The sequence below is a fragment of the Tyto alba genome, unplaced genomic scaffold (genome assembly GCF_018691265.1).
Source record: "Tyto alba isolate M040663 unplaced genomic scaffold, T.alba_DEE_v4.0 Super-Scaffold_1000006, whole genome shotgun sequence".
Classification (NCBI taxonomy): Eukaryota; Metazoa; Chordata; class Aves; order Strigiformes; family Tytonidae; genus Tyto; species Tyto alba.
The window spans coordinates 18,226,195-18,249,109 of NW_024881272.1; the positions used below are offsets into that span (position 1 = coordinate 18,226,195).

The window sequence follows — 22,915 nt, forward strand, 5'->3', positions numbered from 1 at the left end:
AAGTATTTGCTTTTCTTTAAGAACACTGGGAGGAAAATGTTCAAGAGCTTTCTTAAAGTATGGCTCATCTCTTGAAACAGTTTAGTTCCAAATGAAGGACAACAATTCCAGGTGAACCCAATCTATGAAAAGTTCCCAAGTCTCATATTGATATATAAATATATCTTTCCCTCACTGTAGGCTAAGTCTCAAAAAACTCCCCAAAACCTCTCCATGTTTAGTTGCAAGGAAAATAATTCGCACCAATAAACAGAGGCCTCAATAGTTCCATGCATGTTTCCTAGGATCTCCCCTCTTTGGTTTAGAAATGTAACGCATGATTTGGTAGCATAAACCTCACCTTCTAGGAGTGTGGTCCAGTGGGTAAAATAGGAACTGGAAGAAAAGCTGAGTGCTTATCTCCAGCTCTGCCACTGATTTATCGTATGATCAGGGCAAGTCACTTAACCCTTCTGTGCCTCAGTTTCCCCATCTGTAAAATGGGGATAATGATACTTATCCACCTTTTAAAGTGCTTGATAATCTAAAGATGAAAGATGTCAGGTATTGTTCCACAGTGACCTAACTTAAGGCCAGAACTTGACTTTTTCAATAGGATTACAAAAGGTCAGTAAAGAAATCAAAGAAACTTATCTGCATTTTTTGGCACATAGACACCTGGAGATTGTAAATGCCTTTGTCTAGGAAAAGAATAGCAATGAAATATATCCAGAAAGAAATAACATTGGCACTAAAGATTTGTTTAAAACCATTTCATAAAATAATAATGATAAAAAAGCTCCATAAGTCATACCTGTTAAAGCTGCTGGTTTGGACAGTGTACTATACTGGTTTTGAGTAGATATTACACTTTGACGAGGACTTAATGTGGGTGAAGAGACCAATGAAAGCTCCTCTATAATAATACTGCTTTTGGGATGGTTTTTAGGAAGTTCATTCAATCTCTGTTCCAGTGAATACTTCAAGAGGTCCAACTTCTGGCTTGATTCATTAAATCTTGCTTGTGCCTTTTTAAAATAAGAAAAAAAAATAAATAAAAAAAAAATCAATCTTCTTTTTCCTTGAAGGAATATTTTAAATAAAGTATCAGAAATTTTAGTGACATAAATTACTTCTGAAAGTGCCTTTCTGTCGGTAACTTTCCCAGATCCAAGTAATTTCATCACATTTTTTGCACCTTCTGCTACAGCATACTCTATCCTAAAATGATGCCGTAATTCTTCCATTCGGAGTTCAAGAGGGCTTATCACAGGTTTTGCTGCAAAGAGATATAAACAAACAATCTTCACTGAAGACCATGTCAATGTTTAATTTCCTTAATACTAACCCCTCCCCCATATAAACAGAGGGGAGGGAAAAAAAAAAAAAAGTGAGAGATGCAGATTTGATATTCCAAAGAAAAGCTTGAAGTATTTCATAAAAGAAACAGAGCAATTTTAGGGATCTGCATTTGAAGGAAGAAATAATTGATCAGGGCCTCAATCCAACAAACAAGTCCTACTCCTTGAAGGAATATAATTGCTAGATGATGAGAGAAAAAGAACATGTCTTCAGAGGACTTAAGGGATGAAAGCTAAATCTCCCAAACATCATTCAGCTGGCAAGAAGGAGGTTTTGAGACTTCCGCATTTCTGAGCTGTGCTCTGAGGATTTATCTGTCAAACTACTCTGTAGCTAAGTAGATACCTGATTGGTTTCTGATAATTCTCCTGCTTCATATGAAATCCCAGGGAATCTGCCTTCTGCCAGCACAGAGAATGTAAGAGGTCCCATACACTGCATTCCCCAAATGGTTTAGGTCAACCATTCTAACGTCCACTTCTTACAGTGTCTAGATTTCCTAAACAGAGTTAGAAAGTTTCCTGGACATGTTCCTGTTTAAAGTAGTAGGAACACAAATGGGCATCTGAAAGCCCTTTCTAGCTTGAATACCTTTCTTTTTCTTTTGAACAAGTGATATACATAATCCATGTATTAAAAAAACCCAGATGCATCCTAAGTGTGAAAACGAAGAAAAGTACCCCACCCCCCCCAACAACACACACACACATACAGAGATGTTTTTCATTATGTAGGATATACCCAGGCCCTGATTACAAGCATCGTCATACAACTTTGATACTCAGAAATGCATACAAATAAAGTTCAAGACAGAGATGTACCGATATGCCCACAATTTTACAGTACGCTCATGCTATCATAGCTCAGGAGTGATTTTTTTTTTTTAATTTCTTTAAGGATTTCCAAAGAAATGCAAATTTAAAACTACTTTTGAAATGCAGCATGAGCATTTCACATGAGGTCATTTTAAAAGCAATGATTTTTTCTGTTGTTGTTATATCTAGCCTAAATACCCATAAAGACAACAAAAATTTGCCTCCATCTGTGCTCCCATTAGTAATAATAAGGTCAATCTATTTAAGTATGACAAGCAGGCTTTGCACCTGCATTGGATTTTTTTTTTTTTTTAGGATAGTGAAAATTATATGCTTTAAAGAAAATTACTAGTCATTGTTAAGACAAAAGAAAGCATGCATGAAGGGAGAACGAAGACCACAAGGCAAAAATGGACTGCATAAGGTATAAAAAGGACGATGAAGAAAGATTATATTTCTCTTCATTAAGCTTAAGGTATTTTGCTTCAAGTCCGATGTATCTGGCATCCTAACACACACAACAGTCTGCCTCGTGACTGATTATTTTTGCTTCATGCAAACTCTGTCTAACATTCCTACTAGAAATTTATGGTAACTCTGTGTGCATATGGGCACATATCTACACAGCATTCCGACATTAACAATTCATATTTCCTTTCTACTCCATCACCATTATCAAAAGCCAATTCATTCGTCTGGACTGCCTGAAGAATCTGCATCCTTATAACTTCTATTTTCGTTTTGCTGTCTTGGAGCATCTGCTGAGCTGTGGCAAGAAGTTTTCGATCCTATTAAAACAAACAAGTTAAAATCATAAACTCTTCATGGAACAAAACACATTTAAAGCTTCAAACCCCACATGCTTTCGGAACAAGTACTAAATCTATGTAGTTCATTTGGTAGAGCAGACCAATTCAAACTAACCGCATTAGGTTATTAGTGGAAATTAAGTTAGGACAGAGACACGTTCTGGTTGATTAAAGACTATAAGCCACTCCCATGGAAACTGTATCTGTTTAAAGCTGAGTAAAGGAGGCATGATCTAGCAACTTTACAATTGTAGATTAATGTTTTGTAAGTTGATACTAAAGAAAGGACAAGATATTAAGTGCAAAATACCTCCACCCTATGTAGAAGGAGTCAAATTTACTGTATGATAAGAACTCTTGTAAAAGTCAAATTTGCTAGACTAAATCCCTATAAAAATCATTGTAAATTTGAGTTGATTTTCTACCTTGAAATTAGAAATATTAAGCTAGCTTACATAGCACATTATAAATAACTCCACAGTATGTTTTTCTGAGCAAATCAAAGCTAAAGATTTTCTTGCATTAATAAATACATAAGATAGGAGGGTTACTTCATTAGCTATTTCATCAGCAACTTAAAGTATGGTACTTTTAATCTAAATAAACTAAGCTAACCATTTTTGTTTTCAAAAGCTGTAACACAAGAAGCAGTTTAGAAGAGGGCATTTCTGAAGATGAACTTTTAAACTAACTGATGATACCATTTCCTCGTCAGGAATGCAGACAGCCATCCAAACATTTCTCAGGTGTATCTTTTTGTCCTCCAAATACTGGAGGACTGATTTACAATGTGCTGACTTAGAATGGATTATCACATGGTTCTTGGATGTGGAATGGTGCATGTGCTTCTATGGCTGCTGTGCGGTGCTCTCTGGACGTTCTGGGAATTACCAGATAACTTAAAGGTGATCTGACTTGCAGTAAGAACAAAAAAAGGGGTGTCAGAGAATTTAAGGCAGTCTATTTGTCCTGTCTGTGCAGTACCAATCAATCACAGTACTTAACAGAAGTCAGTGTAGATGAGTATCACACTTGCTATAGCCCACAGGGTATTTTGGTTAACTCATTTTGTAGCTACTCTATAACCTCATTAATAAGTTACCTTCCCATGGACATGGTTTATATTATATTTTTAATTTTATAATGAAGTTATCAATTATTTAAGAAGTTAAGGAAATTCAATTCTTCCCCTTATCACAACCAAGACAAAGAACCGCAGCATAGCACAGACACCCAGAGCTAGAAACACTGGCACCATGAAGTATACTGTGAGAAAAACACCACTAGGCTGAGGAGAGAGAATTTACCTTCACAGAGCTCCTCTATGGCCTTGTGCCTAATGTATTACTCACTCAGGTATTTTAATGCTGCCTTATGTTTTGCCGGGTAGACACACCAAGAAATATACATAAAAAGGCTTTGGCTGCATGGGGAGAAATTGTGCCCCCTCTGCGTACCAGTCTCAGAACTCTTGGTTTTAAGTTTTAGTATTAAGCAACATTTCAGAGATAGCACTAGTTTTCATATTTTAAGATTCCATGTTAGCTATCCAATTATTTAATGAGTGCACTGAACTTCCTAAATAAATGCTTTCTCAAATACAAATGTCAGATTTTCGAATAACCCCTGTCTACAGCAGAGTATATGATTTAAGTAACAGATTACAAGCAATTCTAGAATCCTGTATTAAACTTCATCCATGCATCATCCTGATGTACAAATATGCTCTAAGTGTTTCATTGTCTGTATCTTCACTTTCATCTTATTTTTGATCTTGCTGCTCTTGATTGTCCCTCATATCCTCTTACTGCAACGGATTTGCTTGCTCAGGGGCAACATCAGCCCTTCAATGCATAGAATGGAGGTAATTCAGGATTATAGAGTTAGCCTTCTGTTTTCAAGATACAGAAAACCCCATCTTCAGAATCAAAATGGATGTGTTGCACTCAGCAGCTCTTTTAGTGTTGGAAGCTGAATACAAAGTATTTCAAGCCATCTCCTGAGTATGGAAGAACTGACAATGCCTGTAAAACTGATCTGCAAAGCTGCTGTGGGATCTCAGAGAATCCACAGAAGTCCAAGGAAAGATGATCAATATCTCAGAAACACTTAAGTCCAAACTGGTTGAGCCGAATGTTACTGAAGCAAGTAGAGTAAGGACAAAGGGAAAACCTTCCCATGAGATGATGGGTTTATTACTATTAGCAGACTACTTTTTCATTTTTAAGAAAAAAATGATGACCTCCCTCCATCAAACTTAGGTCTGAAAATGATACAACAAATTTGAAATTAGATAATATGGAACACTTGAATAAAGGTCACAAAAGAGTTTAATATGTTTTTAAAGAGGGTCTGGCAACTACTTTTTAAAGAACTATTGGATTAGGGGGGTTGGATTAAAACTGGGAATTTTCTGCCCCTTTTGCCCACCTCATCCAGACACTCGAATTGTTTTAAGCTCTCCTTTTTAAAGTGTAATCACCATGATCAAGCCTACAGTTTAAACCCACCAAATTATCTCACTACCGAGTATTAAGAACATGAGAGAATGAATACGCACCATTTCCATGCTGTTTGGTGAAGCAGCTGGCAATACTTTTGTGTTTTCCAGCTTGCTCTCCCCAGCCCAGTTACTATATATACAATCTGGTAGGCTGATTAAAGCATTTACCAATTGCAAATACAAGATTCAATCATCAATTTTAATTACATGCCTCAGTCATAAAGCAAGCCAGAATTTATCCTTTCTACCTAGTCTGATCAAAGCCTGCTAACAGTGTGTAATATTATAGCCTGAGTATTTAGTTAAGTTTTTTCAGGCTGTTATAAGGTTACATACTGAGGGATTACTAGGAACATAATTCATGTAGGTCTTTTGATCCATTTGGTCAGATGATTATTATTTTTAAGTGTACCCAATGTTAAGTACATGGCCCCAGAGGATGTAGACTCCAGGGTTTCCAGGAGCTGAGGGACTGTGGTGCATGGACAGCATTCCCAGGCCCTTAGTCATAAGGTGCACTCCAGATATTTTTTCCATCTGCCCCAGGCTAGCAGGTTACAGCTCACTTTCAGATAAGGCTACCAAATTACCAGCTGGTTCAACAGAAGTGCTCTGGGACCAAGCTTGATGGCACCTACAGTCCATCTAGTCTAAACTAATTTTTCTGGGAACGTGCAGCATTCACTGTAATTTTTTCGAGGTGTAAATCAGTCATACAGTAGGCAGCTACATAGTAATCTGACTCTCCACCAGGCCCTAGCAGAAATTCACTCAGAAACATGAAGCTCCTTTCCAACACTTTCTGATTGGTATCAATTACAAGGGGTAGCAACGGAGTTCACAGATGTCTACTCTTCAAGTAAAACACTTCTTTTTATTAAGTTCACTGACTTAGCTAGCTATTGGCTCAGTCAGTTAAGAACTTAAAATCTTTCAGTTTTATTTACTGTTGTCCGGACACAGAAACATCTAACCAAGCTACTGTATGCTTAGATCCATGTTTGTGTTTCCCCTAAGTTTGGAAATTCATCTCCTTAATGGTTTAGTAAAAGTAAATGAAAAGAACAGGTAATGAGTAACTAATGAAGGGTGAAGGGGCAGGTAAGTAGAGGATCCCTCCCCCTTGCTTTTTTCTCATTTGAGAACTACGACTCCCTTATAAAATACAGGGGCGGGAGGGGGGAAGGTTTGTTGCTTTGGGTTTTGTTTGTTTGTTTGGTTGGTTTCTGTTTGCTTATTTTTTGCTTTTTTCTTCATTTAAAAGGTTTGGCTTCTCTTTCAGTTGAGTTAAGGGATTCTTAGAGTGCAATGAATTTTATTTCATAGTTAGGAGTATGTAATAAACCCCTTTAGGGGTTAGCAAACACTTCCCCCCCCACACCTCCTTGGAGAACTTCTGGTGCTATCAAGAGAGAGAAAGTGCAAACGAGCATGTGTTTAAAATTCAGATCTAGAAATAAGTGTGGTTTTATTTTTAATTTTAGTTTATGCTGTCAGATGTTAGCTCTAGAATACCACACTTCTGTTAAAAAAAAGTATTTTAATGCATATTTTATGTGCATGTCTACTAATGCAGATTATAACAACTCTATCAGAATTCTATACACATCTCATTAAAACAAATATTTGGTACAAACTGTTTTAATTCCAACTCCAATTAGATGGCCATTTCAGAAGCATGCTTGGCAATGTCACCTTTTGTGTAATTGTCATGTACATTACAACATTAAACTAACAGATTTTTTTGTTCGTTTGTTTGTTTTCTTTCAAGAGGAACTAGGAAAAGCACCAGATATCAGTGTCATATCTAGCTTTTCTGCTAAGCGAATCACAGATGATCAAAGGTTACTAGAAGTACTAACTTTAGTAAGCTGGACTTGTTATTTAGGTTGAATGCATGTGGACAAATTGATAAAACAATCACTTAAGTGGGTATCAAACCACGACACCAAAAGGTATAGTAATTTGGAGCAGATTTGACATAACTACTTAACAAAAATATACCCCAAACTCAAAATACTGAAATTGCATGTTTATACATTGTACATTCATACCACAGCAGTATTAAAATCCACAGTCATTTCATGTTCTTTAAGCATTCCAAAGCCTTACCTTTGAAGAGCCATTTGAGTACATCTGTATCATATTTTCTGCTCCCTGTTTTACCTTCAGTTCTATATCCAATTGCTTCTTTAAGGCCATCAATCTGTTGTTAGTAGAAAAACGAGGATCGCTATTTGGAGTATCAGGAGTCCTAGGACAATCTGTGAAGTAAAGGCAAGATGTAATGTGTGTGGGAAAAAAAAAAAAATTTCAAACCCCACAAAAGCCAAAACCCAAACCCCTGCCCCCTAAACTACCCTAAACTCTATCTATTAAGTTATAGATTAAACAAAGCTGGAATATCATACTTAAGACTGACCCTCCTGTCCAGAGCTACTTTGCGACTGCAAATGCGCTTTAACATGAAGAGCCTCACGAAAGCCTAGTGACTCCTACACATCCTAATTCACATGAATCACTTCTGGGAGTGGTAAAACAGGCAGGTTTGCAGCTAGGTCTATTTTTGTTTCAAGGAGATTTATTTCTTCTGGAATGTTTTAAGTCAATTAAAAATGCAGTTTTCCATTAAGATTTTTTATAGTGCTGATTTTAAATCTAAGTGTTTTAAAAACAAACTTGGACAAGAATATTCAATACTAATGAACATGGTCTAAATACAGATATTAAGTAGATCCTCATAGATTCTACTGTGAACGCTGCTGACACAGTTTATGACAAAATTAGGAAGAGATAAAATGACCCTTTTCCTTAGTCGTAAAGCTGAATGATTTTTGTTCTGGAATCATAACAGAATCCTGGGATAACTGGATATACAAGCAGACAGGTTATTGAACAACTGTGAGCTATGGGAAGGAGAAAGCTTTTTCATTTGACAATATTACTGTGTTCAGATTGCCATCTTGCTGGATTAATTTATTAGAATGCAAGTTAGTTTTATCAATCAAATTACATAGTCAAAATCCTTAACTCTTCTACCCTCCTCCAGAAAAGTCTATTAATCACTGGTTCATATTTCAGCTTCTGCAACATGAACTGTTAGCAAACTGAAAATAAGTGGCCACTGGCCTGTTTCCTAGTACTTAACTATTTCCAACATGACTGTTCTTTTAGCTAATTATCTTCTCTAACAGCCCCAATGGCTTCTCTTTCAAACTTTTTGTAAAAGAGGATAAATTATGTCCACTATAATAACACTTTTTTGTTGTTGACTTCTTCTACCCCAACAATAAGACAATGCCTTTTCTATGGGCAAATGACATTAGTTGGTCTCCTGGAAGATAGTATTTACCCAGGTTCAACAGTACAGTCCTTTTTTCCAATTTTAATTACTTTTCCTTGAATTAAAACTAGGATCATGGATCAATTTCCAGAAATCCTCAATTATTAGAAAACACAGGCATTGCACTGGTAACTTACAAGTTATTAATTATGAGGTGTCATGGGGAAACATCTTACCTGCCATTCCTTATTTCTTCTGTAGAAGTGTCTGATAACTAGTTTTGGAGACTTAATACATTTTACTGTCAAGTTTGCTCTGTAATTTCTTCCTAAACTCCAATCTTTGCTGAGGCTACATACAGATTTCATGTAAGGAGAAGTTTTAAGTTCTTCTGCTTCTAATTCACTATTCACTTCAAGCCACTTCAAGACTCTTACTGCATCCTCACTAAAAAGTAGTACAGAAAATACCAGAATATTTTTTTTTTTAATTAAATCTATGTTATTCCTCATCTGTTTTGTTGTTCATCCTCTCCTCAATGTTTTGGCTTGGTTTCTCTGTCAAACTGCACTTGAACTAGCTTTACCTTAAATTTGTTATTAATAAAACATAGATTAACAACATGCCTTCCTCTTACTTACGTCTTCACATTCAACTAATCCTCACCTAATAATCAGAACAAATGTGAAACTTGAAAGTCACAGTGTCAAGTCTCCTTGTAAAGTAGATTAATTTTATAAATGAATATTGGCGAAATTTAGGTATATGATGCAGGCCTCTACCACTTAAAGATCCCTCTGATCATCCCTGGGAAGACTGTGGGGCTCCTGAAGTCTGTTTTCACAACTTTTAAAGATGCACACAAGCAGTCTTCCTTTGCATTAAAACAACACTCAAGTTGCAAGTCAAGGGACTAATTAGAGATACCACGGTTCAGGTTGCCCAGGCAGCTGTTATTATCTCCCTTTGTGTGTCTGCACTGTGAAGGTATAACCACATCACCTACCCGGGTCATCTCAAGAGTTGGTCTGCACTTGTGGACCTAAACTAGCTTAGTTTAAATGGTCCTACTATATGCTTTGTTAGTAACCAGCAGCAAAGGAAACTTTTCTGCAGTGTGGACCAATTTTTAGGAAGAAAACATTTTTTATCTTCAGGCCTAATAGCTGCTCACTAAACTCCCAAACATGGAACAATATGGTTTCTTAACAAAGATATTTTTTTTTTGTAAGAAAAAAAAAAAAGTTTACCAACAGCTTTTCAGAAATGGCTTCCAAGTGACTCCTCCTCTTCCCCGCCCCCATTACAATTCAGTAAGCAGCCTGAGGCAGACTCTTATAGAAGAATTCAAATTAAAGTTTTAAATCAGCCAGACAAACTGGTCCCATTATGGAAAGCACTGACAATCTCAGCAGCAGCATTACAAGCTACATCTGTATTAGCTGTATCCCTCTCTTTGTAATGTCTAGTAATCACCTTGGTATGGCTAGTCATCTCTGATCTATTTGTGTAAAGCACTATACAGAGGGGCTCAAATCTCATCTGGAGACATTCAGTCACCTTCATAATACAAATAAGTAATAAATTAATCCAGATAATTGCAATCAGTGGGATTTACATATATGTTTGAAGTTAAACAAGAGTTAAGTACTTATACCAAACTGATATTTCACTCAAGTAGGTAAGTAGGGACTGAGGAAAATAAAATACTTAAGTTTGCCATGTTTGCTGGTCAATAAGCACAGTACAAAACTTGCCATTTTGGATGCACTGAAGTCTAGCTTTGCAAAGGACAGCAAGAACTGCTGGGGTATGGATTAGTGCCCCTAGGCATCTCCTTCTTGACAGTGAATATCAAGTGAAGTAACAGATGTATTTCAAGTGAACTTTACTTCATTTCAAGTAACGAGCATGTTATTTTTGCTGAACAACTATGAATGTTGCTGCTTTGCACTAATGAGTTTTGTGTGGCTTGTTAGCACACACCCAGGCTGCTGGAAGAGCTGAAGTATTGCTTCTGCAGCACCTGCAATATCCTTTTTCATGAAAATATACTCATAAGACTTAAAATAAGTTAAGAGTGGTGGCTTAACTGATTTATTCTTTTTAAACGTCTGGATCGCATCAGGACAATGGCAGTTTTCAGTCCAAAATGTTTACCTTAGCCATGATCTTTGCTCTTCTGAAAAGCTTTTCAGTTCAGGTCTTTGCACAGTGCACATCAGCAAAAGCTTCTTGCTTCTAAATTGCCTTTTACCAGCACTCCCATATAAATTATATTTATTAGAGTAGTGACACAACTCTACTCTTCTGAGACTGATGCTTATTCCTCTGGGGACTCTTCCCCAGACGCTAGGTAGGCTATTTCTTCAATAAGTTCAGTGTGAAATCTAGGACCCCATGTAACTTTCAGAATTTGGGTTCCCAGATGGTACAGCAACATGCTGCTAAGCTACTCAATTAGCAGAAAGTGCCCTATGGTAAATAGTTTATTTTAATCTTATTTGAGTATATTTCATTGCAGTTAGCCTCACCAGTGTCATACCCAACAGAAATACCTGTGATGCATGCTTAGGCATTGCTGGAGGGGGGAAGAAAGAGGCGTCATCAGGCTTTTCTCAGGGAGTCAGAGGGTTGTATCAGCACTTGAACTAAGCCATCAGTAAGCCTAAGGCAGCAGTGGACATTCTGCACTCAGAGTATTCAGCACTGACTTTCTGGGAACTTTTCACTCTCAACAGAATTTCAATTCAGTACTGGCTAATTTTGACCACTAAACAAGTGATGAGAGATTGTTCCAAATTGCTTCAATACTGTTCCTCTATGTTAAGGATCCCAAAAGTTACCATGGAATTTCCATGCATATGAGCCCTGTAGGTGGAGTCTGTTGTCTAAAAAGTCACTACCCTCTACCAGTTTGGTTGCTACCTCTACCAGTTTCCAGTAATTGGTCTTATATGGACACTTTGGCGCCTGACAGATTAACCTAGTCATTTGTAGGGACAAAAAAATCCCCCAAACAGTCTCTCTCGCTCCGTCAGCTAGTCATATTCTTAAACAAAATTATTTATTTTCTTTGTGACCCCTACAGCCAAATTTAATGTAAAGTGGATAGGTTAGAAGTTAGCTAGGAGGATAGCATAAGAGGCATGAACTTGTCTTTTTGATTTCATGTTCTCCATGTTTTATCCAGTCCTGAGGAAAAAAACCTCAAAGGTTTTACTATCATCTCACCTCCCTAAACCACTTTTACTTCAGCTCTAGAACAGATTAATTTCTCAATTCATATGTATCTCATGTATCAACTATATGCCTAATTACATCAGCGGCTTGCTGTAGGTAAACTATTTCAGTCTTACACCTCAATGAGTCATATAAAAAGCCCACAATCTCTACTACTACTTTTTAGACACGAGAAGAATATCAATTTAATCTGTGCTACTGCATAGAAGTATGTTTTCGAGATGCAAAATTTCTTCATCTCCAAAGACTGAAGTAATCATCCTCATGTTACACATTAAAATAAAACTCTCAGATTTTCAGCAATAATGGTCACTAGGCTTGTCCTATTCATTTTGTACTGCTGCGTTCTGCTTCACTTTTAAGTGCTGACCTACAGATTTTAAAACTCCACATCCTAGTATGACTAATACGCTGCACAATAAGGGCAGATCTGGGTACAAAGTCCCACTTCTAAAGCAAATCTAGCCTCACCAGCAACCCCATAATGAAAAGCAAACCTATACTATGCTAAAAGTTGTTTCTGAATCATACGTCCGCTGCCAAATATACCCTCATAGTCAATAATATAGCTTGTTGGCAAACTGCACTTTTTGGTTAAGGTTTAGTACCAATTCTTCAACTAGTTGTGAAAATAATTTCCTATGGCATTAAGACATGGAAAGCTTTCAGCCGTGGGCAAACTACCATCAAAACATCTTAACTTGATTGAAAAGGAATGTTATTAAAAGAGATTTTTCTACAAGAGATTCATTAACACTACACTTAATAGTTTTAATATGTATCAGTTACGCTGTGCTAATTACAAATAAGTTACTTTTTTAACAAAACACTAATTTGTAGTGTAATGTGAGTTACTGCTGGATACTATAAGCAACAGTAAGAGTCACAGCAGCTTGCACAGCATTTTTCAGCTCTAAATCTGGAGCACTTTACAAATATATGTTCACACCCACTTTCCAGATACTGGAACAAGGAAAGATTAAATTACTTTTCCGAGTTACCACAATGACCTTTCAACCAGTCAACAGAAACAGGCCAAAAATCTTCAGAGTTCAGGACTGGCAGGTCAAAGGGATCATTATCTTGTAGGCAATGATTCTCTCAGTATTACTTCTCAACGGATCTCAGTCCTGACTTTGCTACTTAGAACCTGCAAAAACCTACACAATATACTCTACAAGGCAGGGAAAAACATAGGGCCTCCCCTGAAAAATACTTAAGTACATAAAGAGACCTTGTACATGCAGACCTTGACTCCACCCTCTTCACCTTATTTTCAGAATTCATGCTCTGCACAGTCTAAAAATTTCCCATATATTTCCTTCTCCCTTTTAAATCATTTGTCACTAACTGACCGGAAAAAGGTTAAACATGAGCTAAAGTGAAAAGCTGTAATTTAGAATAAAACTAACCTCTGGAAACAATGCACTTATTCGGTGAGCTCCCATATTCATCAGTAAACAGTTATTAAATTCATTGTTGATCATGAGCAAAATCAAGAATTGCCAAACTGAGATACCCGAGACCTCTCCACAGAGATAACTTCTGTCAGGTGGCAGTGATCTTTAGGGCTATGTGTTTATGTATTTCCTGAATATTATGTGTATCTATCTATCTATACACGCAAACACCCACACAGTTGGTGAGTTTTATATTATCAACCTTATTTTTCAAAGGCCAAGTTCACTAATACATTACGTTAAAACTAAGACTTCAGTATTAAAAAAATCAGAGTACCACCTACATGACTTGTACCTATTAGTCTAAAGACAGACAGAATGCTCACTGATACTGCTCCCCCGCCATGAATTAGTGACCAGGAATGAGGAAGGAGACAGGCAATTAAATTACAAGGCAAATGGCATGGAAAAAATCAAGCATTTCCATTTTGGAGGATGGGTGCTTGTAGATCTTTGATCTAAAAAGAGATTAAAAGAATTAAAGACTACTACTTTTTTTTTCAGAAGGTTAAGCAATATTGTATATTAAAATGAATCTGATATAGGAATACCTGATGTGATACTATACAGAGAATATAAAGATCTCAACAAAATTAGTAAGCTTTTTCTTGCATATTTCAATAATTAAGTATGACTCTAAAAGCTATCTACCAATAACACTCTGAATGGAATAGAAGTTAAAAACATAGTACTATAACAAGTTTATCATGCACCAAAAGCAGGTAGAAATACTTAAGTTTATCAACCTTGATCTTTTATCCCTTGACCCCATCATGAAGTCTCTGGTATTTGAACACAAGGCAAGATGGGCCTGGCTGCTAACAGTTATTCACAAAATCAATGGGTGCTACTGGCCTTTTTAGAAGCGTACTAAGGATCTGAACAACATTTAGATCTCTGTATCCAAACCATCTCTTTAGAACTAGTAAATGCTTTCTTAGGGTCTACTGCATTTCCTGATTCATGCACAAGGACAATACTGCTCATTAACTCATTGTGATAAGTTTTAAAATGCTACACTGGAACAAGGCATTCCACAAGAGTGTTCTGTGGGCATCCACTTTTCAAATTCTACTGCTAGATGAACTTCATAAATTTATGTCCCCACAGATTTTTATATTTGGTCTATACACAGTTTGTATACATGTTTCCTTCTGCTCCGTGCTTCCTGTTCCTTTAAAAGCCACACTAATGTCAACTGAAGCAGATTTTCATAAACATTAGCCAATAAAGAACAGAGTATTTCATGCCTACTAAAACCCTAATGGCTACCTATGAAGCATGCATTATTGTATTCATTCCCATTTCATGCTGCAGCAGCTACTTTGCCTCACTAGTTCCAGCTGTCCCCCACTCTGCCCCCCTTGTATCTTGCGAAGATCAAAAGCCAAAAAATGCAGAGAATACTGTGCCGAACACCACGGACACTTCAACACTTTTGTAGCATGTCACAGGGCTAGAGAGTATGAATTGCTGACATCACATGACAGTATTTTCCTAATTTCTGACTGTAACCAAACTTTCTTCATAAGAATGATGAGGTCTTTCATTGTACTGTCCAAGCTTCTTAAGGCTTAGCACTCACTTTACAAGCACCTTCAATGGCTTGTGCACGTTTATTAACTTTTTGCCAAAAAGAGTCTGTGCAGTGTGAAATTACCAGGCTGGCAATATCTCCCAAGTCATTCCACAAAGCTGAAAAAGGACTGTTTACTTCACAACATTCCATCTTAAAATACAAGCCTGGTATTTTTAAAAAATACATTCAAAATTAGTACTGACTCACTGCCATGCCACAGAAAATACTAATTAAAACCATTAATTACAACCATTCTGTGATTCTGTGAAAACAATTTCAAATTGTCTTTAAAATGGTGGCTTCATTGTGGAAAAGCCTGAAGACTTCACAAATTGTTGCCACAGCAAGAAATGTTTGATAAGTTAGCCAGATAAATAGAGTAACAGAAAAACAGTTTATAAAAGCTAGATTTAAGTTAAAAAACCCAAACCCAAAACTTTTAAGTATAAATGTCAGAATTTTTTTTCCTTATAGAATAAAAAGGCGTATTAACACTGATGGCTACAGTGTAACGCAGAGAAAATCACTGGAAGAGCTACTGAAATTTGCTTTTATACAGTGAAAAACTATTAGGAAATACTACAATGATTGAGAAAATGTTTTAATATAGCAATAACTGAAAGTGAAGAACTGGTACATGTTAAGCTAGTCTTCAGAGCATCAAACAGTCTCTGAAACACAGTGCTTCCCAGGAAACAACTTAAAACTCAAAGGGACTGGACACTTATTTGTGAATCAAAACAAATAGGCATACATAAGTAAAACTCACCAGCTACAGATCTACTCATTCCCAGAGCAATTTTTTTTAAGTGAAATGGGATATAGCTTATCTAAGCTAAGAGGAAAAACTCATTTCACAATAACGTATGATACCTGCAACATCTTCTGGATCCGTTACAACAATGTGTGCATTTAACTCCTGTAACTTATGATGCAAGTCTTCTAACTTCTTATTCGATTTTTTCAAAATGTTGTCCACATATGCCAAGTTCTTTTTATCTGTTGTGACCTTTCTGAGGTTCTCTGCTCCCTCCTTGATTTTAAGTTCCTTCCTTATTTCCCGCTTGATTTGGTCCTTTATTTCATCCAGCTTCTGCTGTACCATTGTATCTGAAAAGTCCAACTTTTGGCCAGTGCTCACATTCTCAGAGGCTAGAAGACTTTTGGCATCCCCCTAGAAAGAAAAACAGTAATATAAATACTAGGAAACACTGTTTCTTGACAACGCATGCTGCACACTTAAAATGACTAGGCTTCAGGCCTCTGTATATTAAACTCACTTTGTGAGACCATTTACTAAGCATGGGTCTACACACATGTTGCCCTAAAGAAACAAATCTCACAAGATATTACACGTTAACTCGAGTTACATTTTACAACAGATTTATTTTAAATTTAGTGACATCTTTACTATGCCTATTTTTAACACCAAGAGATTTAAATACTTCTGGATTTGTCATGGCTGCTTGCCTGGCAGTTATACGCCTCAGAGCTAATGACTCACATTTGTAATTTTCTAGATTTCATTGTGTTTTTTAATAGACCAAATGGAAAAAGGAAATAAGACTAAATTCTAACAATTACTATCTATGACAAACTTCTATACATTCATTAGAATAGATTCATTTTAAAGATTGTAAAAAACAAAAAAAGTTTAAGAACTTAGTTATGTTTGCAAATGTTTAAAAGAAATACTGGCACCTTTATAAAGATTTGTCAAGATGTTACTGGAAAACAGATTTGCTAGGGTTTTTTAACAAAAATCCCTCAAGTAAAGACTTTCATATTAAAAAATAATAATTAAAAAAATAATCTTACTTTCTTCTGGTGCAGGCAAGCTAGGCTGAGAGGAAACCAAAACCAAAACAAACAAACAAAAATGTTGCAGTGATGAATAGAAGTTGATGTAGTAAGGTAGCAGGAAATGTAAAGTCTTCAGACCACCAGTACACATACGGTCATACTTGTGCCTAGTATATGTTCACGTATCATTGAGAAGTAAGAGTACAAAGGGCATGTTATAGAAACAACATCAGTAAAGTACAAATACAATTAATTACATACATAATAACACTTTCTGTATGTCTCATACATGGACCCTGCCTGTACGAGTAGACCCTAGGTCTTACCCAAGGAGTCGTAGTTACAATGAGTGAAGATCAAAGAAGGGCCCTCCTGAACTTAGAATCTGATCCTGTTATAATTCAGGATGTATTTAGTAAATGCATGGCCCGATCTGTACAAAACTACCCAAAAGACCTACATTCCAGTAAATTTTCTTAAACACAGTAAAGAAATTGCCTAGATTTCTGAAATGTTTGGGTGGACAGTAAGGTATTTGAAGAGATGATTCAAATTGAAAGTTTTGGGTGCAAAATAAGTTGTTATCACTATTTGCTGTTGGAAACATCAACAATATGGCAGAGGAAACAGTAGAAGAAAACATTCAGGAAGGAGTTCAAGTAGTACAGCACTGGGCTAATAAACTGTAAGAATATCCCATAACATAAGATCTCTAGATATAGTTCATGGTGACTTCTATGCTTTTGAGAGAATTTGGGAAAATTAGGATCATGAGGGTTGTGCCTGGGCCATACATGTCAACAGATAACGTTGGTCAAACTATTTCAACCTGTACACATTCCAGGGATACTGCCTTCCATAAACAATATCCAATCTACTAGTCCTCAACTATTATTTTACAATTTACCCCTCTTATTAAAACATTTCTACCCATAGCTGCTACTTTTAGTAAAAAAAGTTAGCAACTCAAAGATTCTTAAATATTAAAAAAAGTGGGAATCACCATCTTGCCACAGAACTTGTCTATCAGTGAAAAAGACAACAAACAAGCAATTCAGAAATTACAAACTGAGTAATAAAGGAAAAGGGAAAAAAAAAATCTTGCAAATTTATACTTAACGTACACTTGTGATTCCTGTAAGCACATTTCAGTCAGTGCAGATTAAAATAATATGGAGAGAGGCTATTAATAGTAGTACTGGGAAATACATGGCATTGTTTCCATACATAGGTGTATAAAAAGAATCAACTTTTTTTTTATTTTAAAGAATAATCAATAGTGATGAGCAACTAATACAAAGGCTCATACCACTAATGAAGGAAACCAACCAGCACTTGCTGAGTGTTTTAAGAAACAAATGAAACTGAAAATAAATTCATAAAGCAACTGCATACCAAACTATTTGTTTTAGTAATAAGTTCATCCAAATTAGATTCAGATCTTTGACTTCCCTGTTTAACACAAAAATTTAGGACATAAAAAAAAAAAAAGCGCTTCAAGATTAGTATACTACTATTTAGCCTTTAAAAACAGAGATCAAAACAGTGCTTGTAAATAAAAAAGTGTATTTTTAAACCATAATAATTTGCATGTTTCGTAAGCTTCCTAGAAATAAACTCATCATCTACCTCCTTTAAAGCATGACATTACACTTTTCAAAGTTCACAAAGGACAAATGGTAAATGTAAAAAAAACCCCAACAACAAACAACCCCCAAAACTAAAAGAAAACCTTTATCCTGTATTCAATAGCACCTGAATTATGCTAAAATTATGCCAAGAATGTACACTTCTCAAACAGAACAATGTAATTAAGATATAAATAATTCAGAAATATTCTTGACTAGGGTTTCACAAAGAGACTTCAGTTAATTGTTTATCTATTGAACAATAACGTATTTTGTTACAGGGGAGGTTTCTGTCTCTCTACAAGTCCTACATCCTACCAGGTAAAGGGATGTTATGCTCTTCCATAAACAGGTTTTTGGAGCCCTTGTTCCAGATACAGAGTCTCTAACAAGTCTTCAATTATATTAAATCTCTATGATCATTAGTAATTTGCATTCCAAATTTCCAATAATTAAGTTAAAGTTCTGCTCAGCTTGAGCAGTCTCAGCAGCATTTTTGTCCCTGGACTTAAGGGTTTCAGGATACGGTCTTCTTCAATCTGCTTCTGAGACAGCTGAGTTCAATAGCGTGGATGCCAAGGCTGGAAGCTGGTCGCATTGCCTATGCAGCTAAACATTCATCTTTAAATCCTCCCCAAAGCCACAGATTATACTCCTTCTGTCTCTCTTGTCATCCAGAGTTAATTACACTTTTGAACTAAAAGTATCCCGTCACCTAGACATGTCACCTGGCACAAAGGTCACTCTGCAATAACCACTTTTCCAGGGAGGCAGCCGTGCACTTGGTGACCCAGAAGGTCGCTGTGAAGGCAGAGCAAGAACGTGTTCTGCAATCAAAGGTGCCCTGCTCCTGTGCTGACATGTTTTGCTGCTGGAATGCAACACAGGTTTGAGACATCTCCATGCTGAAGAGATGAGTAGCCTCCAAAATGTTTCGCTTCAGAATGGAGATAATGCCAAGATGCCTACAACTGGACACAACTTCTAATAGTTAAGTAAGAAATGAGGTAAGATTTTTTCTTTAATAAAAGCACATCCCAAAACACCAAACTCAAGCTCTACTTTTAAACTGAGAAGTGGCTTAAAAGTCAGGATATTCCAGCTTTATTTGATAACAACCTATTACAAGTCTCAGATCTGAATATTCTTTCAAAAAAACTATTTTCCCCATTTGGATAAACTCCCTCCCAGGTTGAACATCACATCCATTAGGATGTAGGCGTTTTGTCCCCTCAACCTCAAAATTAAGTATGTCAGAAGGAACAACGGGCAGAGGCAGAGGCCAGGTCCTTTCCTTTGCACTGCTTAGGTAGGCAGGGTGCAAAGACAGGAGAAATCATTCACATTCTCTATGCTAAGAAGCCATCAATAGATTTTGCACAGCCACTTCCTTTACTCTACCTCCCAGAATAATTTAACATAAAACATCTTAAAGAGTGGAAATGCTCTGAAGCAGATAATGACTAAACCACTACTGCTGACAACACAGAGAAGAGGCCTCACCACTTTAAAATCTAAGACAAAAGAATGGGCAGCCAGTTACTGATTCTCAGTTTCTTTTTTAATTCTGGTAGGGTTTTGACAGCTGGCTAAAAGAGAGGAACCAATCCCTGTTGGGTGGTCCCAGGACTGGACCACTCAGCACAGCATCCTTCTTCCCCCTGCACCACAGCAGGCTGCTGGTGACCTAGTTCTTTGCCCCAGCAGCAGCAAAGGGCAGCAGGCACCCGGTGCTGCTCCTCACAACCTGCTCTGGGCTGTACTGAAAGCAATTAGAGGCAGTGGTGCATACTTGTTTGCAATGGGAAAATACATGTTTATGAGCCAGACTGGAGATTTCTGAAACGCTTCAGCATGTAATGAAACTGATGCTATGTTTACTACAATAAACTATCAAAGACCACAAATTAGATACTACTGCTTAAAAAAAAAAAAAAAAAAGGAAAAAAGGAACCCACATATATAGCTTTCCTACTGCAATGGCCTAATGACTCAACCTCACTTTGATTGCTGGCTCAAAGGCTATCTATTTACATAGATGAATTCAAGATGCTACCCTTCAATTTCTGTACTCCCGGGAAATGTTTTAAGTAGAGTTGCTGAAAATAATGGATAGTGGTCTGAGCATGTATTTTAATAATGCACAGTCTATTCTGGCTGATGTGGTGAAGGAGAGTAGTGATGTCGTTTATGAAAACCCATGGGGGCCCTGCACTTTTTCTTCAGGTCAATTTGAACCAAATAATTGGTGAAGCAGGTACTTTGCCAAACTGCATTTACCATCCAAACTCCCATTTAAGAATAAAACATCTAAATTGCTGAACAATGTAAATGGTATTGCTGAATAGAGGAGAGTATTGTGAAGCTGAACATAGAGAAACTGCTTAAGTTGTGTAAACTGAATGACTTCCAATTCAAAATGAGATTCTCAAATTGTCACCTCTTAGAAGAAAAAGATAATGCTAAAATGCTGGTCATTAATAACTCCCAAAGACTTGCTCTCAAGAGCACAGTACAGCTACACTGTATTACATAGAGAATACTGAATAGGGCAAGAATTCAGATTGCTTGCTCCTGGTAGGCATTGTTATAGAAAGGAAGTGGAGCCTTAAACTACAGCATGCTTAACAGCTGATAAGAACTCATGCACAATATTACTTACACTTCACATTAACTTGCTACTAGCCCACTCAACCTGCCTTTAGGAGAAAAAAAAAAAAAAAAAAAAATAAAGATGACCATACCAAAACTCACAGTAAAAACACACAGTATAATTTTTCCTAACACTATTAGCATTCACTGTTATATGCTCCTGAATTTCAGTAGCCATTTCAATAGGTGATAGTAGACAATTAAATAGTAAGAAAACATGTTTGGCTATTTAATATAAGCACACTTATTTCAAATATAATTTATGTATGATTTTTTAAATTACCATAATCCAGAAAGACTAAATATTTATTATTTTTTCATTTAATTTTGAAGAGCTGGAAGTACAGATTTGGAACTATTAGGTTTCTTAGTATAATTTTCTGACTAATCTTTTAGAAAAAAAAAAAAAAAAGCCAAAACCAAAAACAAACCCAAACAAAAAAAGAAAAAAAAAAGAAAAAAAAGTTGTTTTTCTGAGCTAACTGCCAAGGTCCCTGAAGCTCTCTACAGTAATTCCTGAAACTACAGTAGCCTTTGATTTTAAGAACAATGTTAATCAATTGCAAGCTTCCCTTCCCCCCTGAAGTCATTCATAAAACCAGATGTGACGGCTTGTCTAGATTACTGGAACTACATGGACTATTTCTTCCTGCCCAAAAGCAAATGTGATTGTGGTCAAGATCTCAGCACTCACCCAACATCAACAACAACAACAAAAAAACCCACCTCATAGGCTTAATAGATTTTGGCATTAGTTTGTTGTACTAACATGTTGCAAATCAGGATTTAAATTTAATCTAAGTCACAGTTCTTTGCTTTGTACCAAGGGGCTGTTAAAGGCACAAATATCCATTGGGCATTGCATTATACGCGGATGAATTCAGGCAGGACACTGATTGAACAAGGTTCAATTCCTGTGTGCAAACAGTAAGTGCCTGGCTGCATCTATAAGAGATGAAAGTGTTCCTTAAAATAGGGATGTCCAAACTACATTTCCCAATCACCTGGTCCCCTCTGCCCCTCTCTTACAGATTCAGCTGCTGTGTCAATGAACACTACAGGAGGAATGTTTGCTTTTAATCACACAATAGCTGCTGGGTCGCAGCACTCAGTCCTACAGCACCTGCATGAAAAGCTGTGTGGCCTGCCTCAGCCAGAACATCGCACCTAAGCAGGTAATAAAATTCCCTGGGGAATCCTTGCTAACATCTAGGCTTCCAGCCACAAACAATCCCTGATTAGGCCAGCATTTACTAACATGAAGAGCATGCTCCTCAAAAGGTGCTCCAACAGCAGCGCGGACTTGCTCACAGAACTGGAAGTTGTGTCCATGTAGTGCCGTGCCAACATCGGTTATAGAAAGGGGCATAAGAGAGATTTCCTCACTGGGGAAAGGAAGGAAAACATTTTAAGAAATGCCACCTTCAGCTGCTTCTCATTGTAGCAGCTCCTGAGGGTTTTATGCTAGAAGGACCTGCAAGACTTGCAAAGAAATATGACATTAAAAGAAAAACCCTACAAACACCTTTCTCATGATTGAGAGGACTCAACAGAGGCTATAACAGAGAACAAGCAATGATCACCTCTATCCAACATCAGAAGATGGCTACAGTATCCAAGAAGTGTGACTAGATATTCTGGCAACAGGCATGGTAACAGACGCTTCAGCAGTTTCTGAACTTTTATGTATAACTTCAAGTTCTTATTCCCAGTCAAAACATTCCAACAGAGTCCAGCACAGTGCAAATAAACCTTACCCTCTGTAGTTTCAGAGGGGCAAAAGAAACAGCAGAAATTGC

The 22,915-nt window shown here is 36.8% G+C and overlaps 1 protein-coding gene across 1 annotated transcript in view; it reads right to left on the reverse strand.

Annotated features, from left to right (window-relative positions):
• PKN2 (protein kinase N2) overlaps positions 1 to 22,915 on the reverse strand; it is a 56,876-nt gene that overhangs the window by 16,042 nt on the left and 17,919 nt on the right. Inside the window, 5 exon segments of the mRNA XM_042786387.1 lie at positions 794 to 1,007; positions 1,113 to 1,258; positions 2,827 to 2,944; positions 7,581 to 7,732; positions 15,907 to 16,207. Coding sequence (XP_042642321.1) covers positions 794 to 1,007; positions 1,113 to 1,258; positions 2,827 to 2,944; positions 7,581 to 7,732; positions 15,907 to 16,207 — 931 coding nt within the window.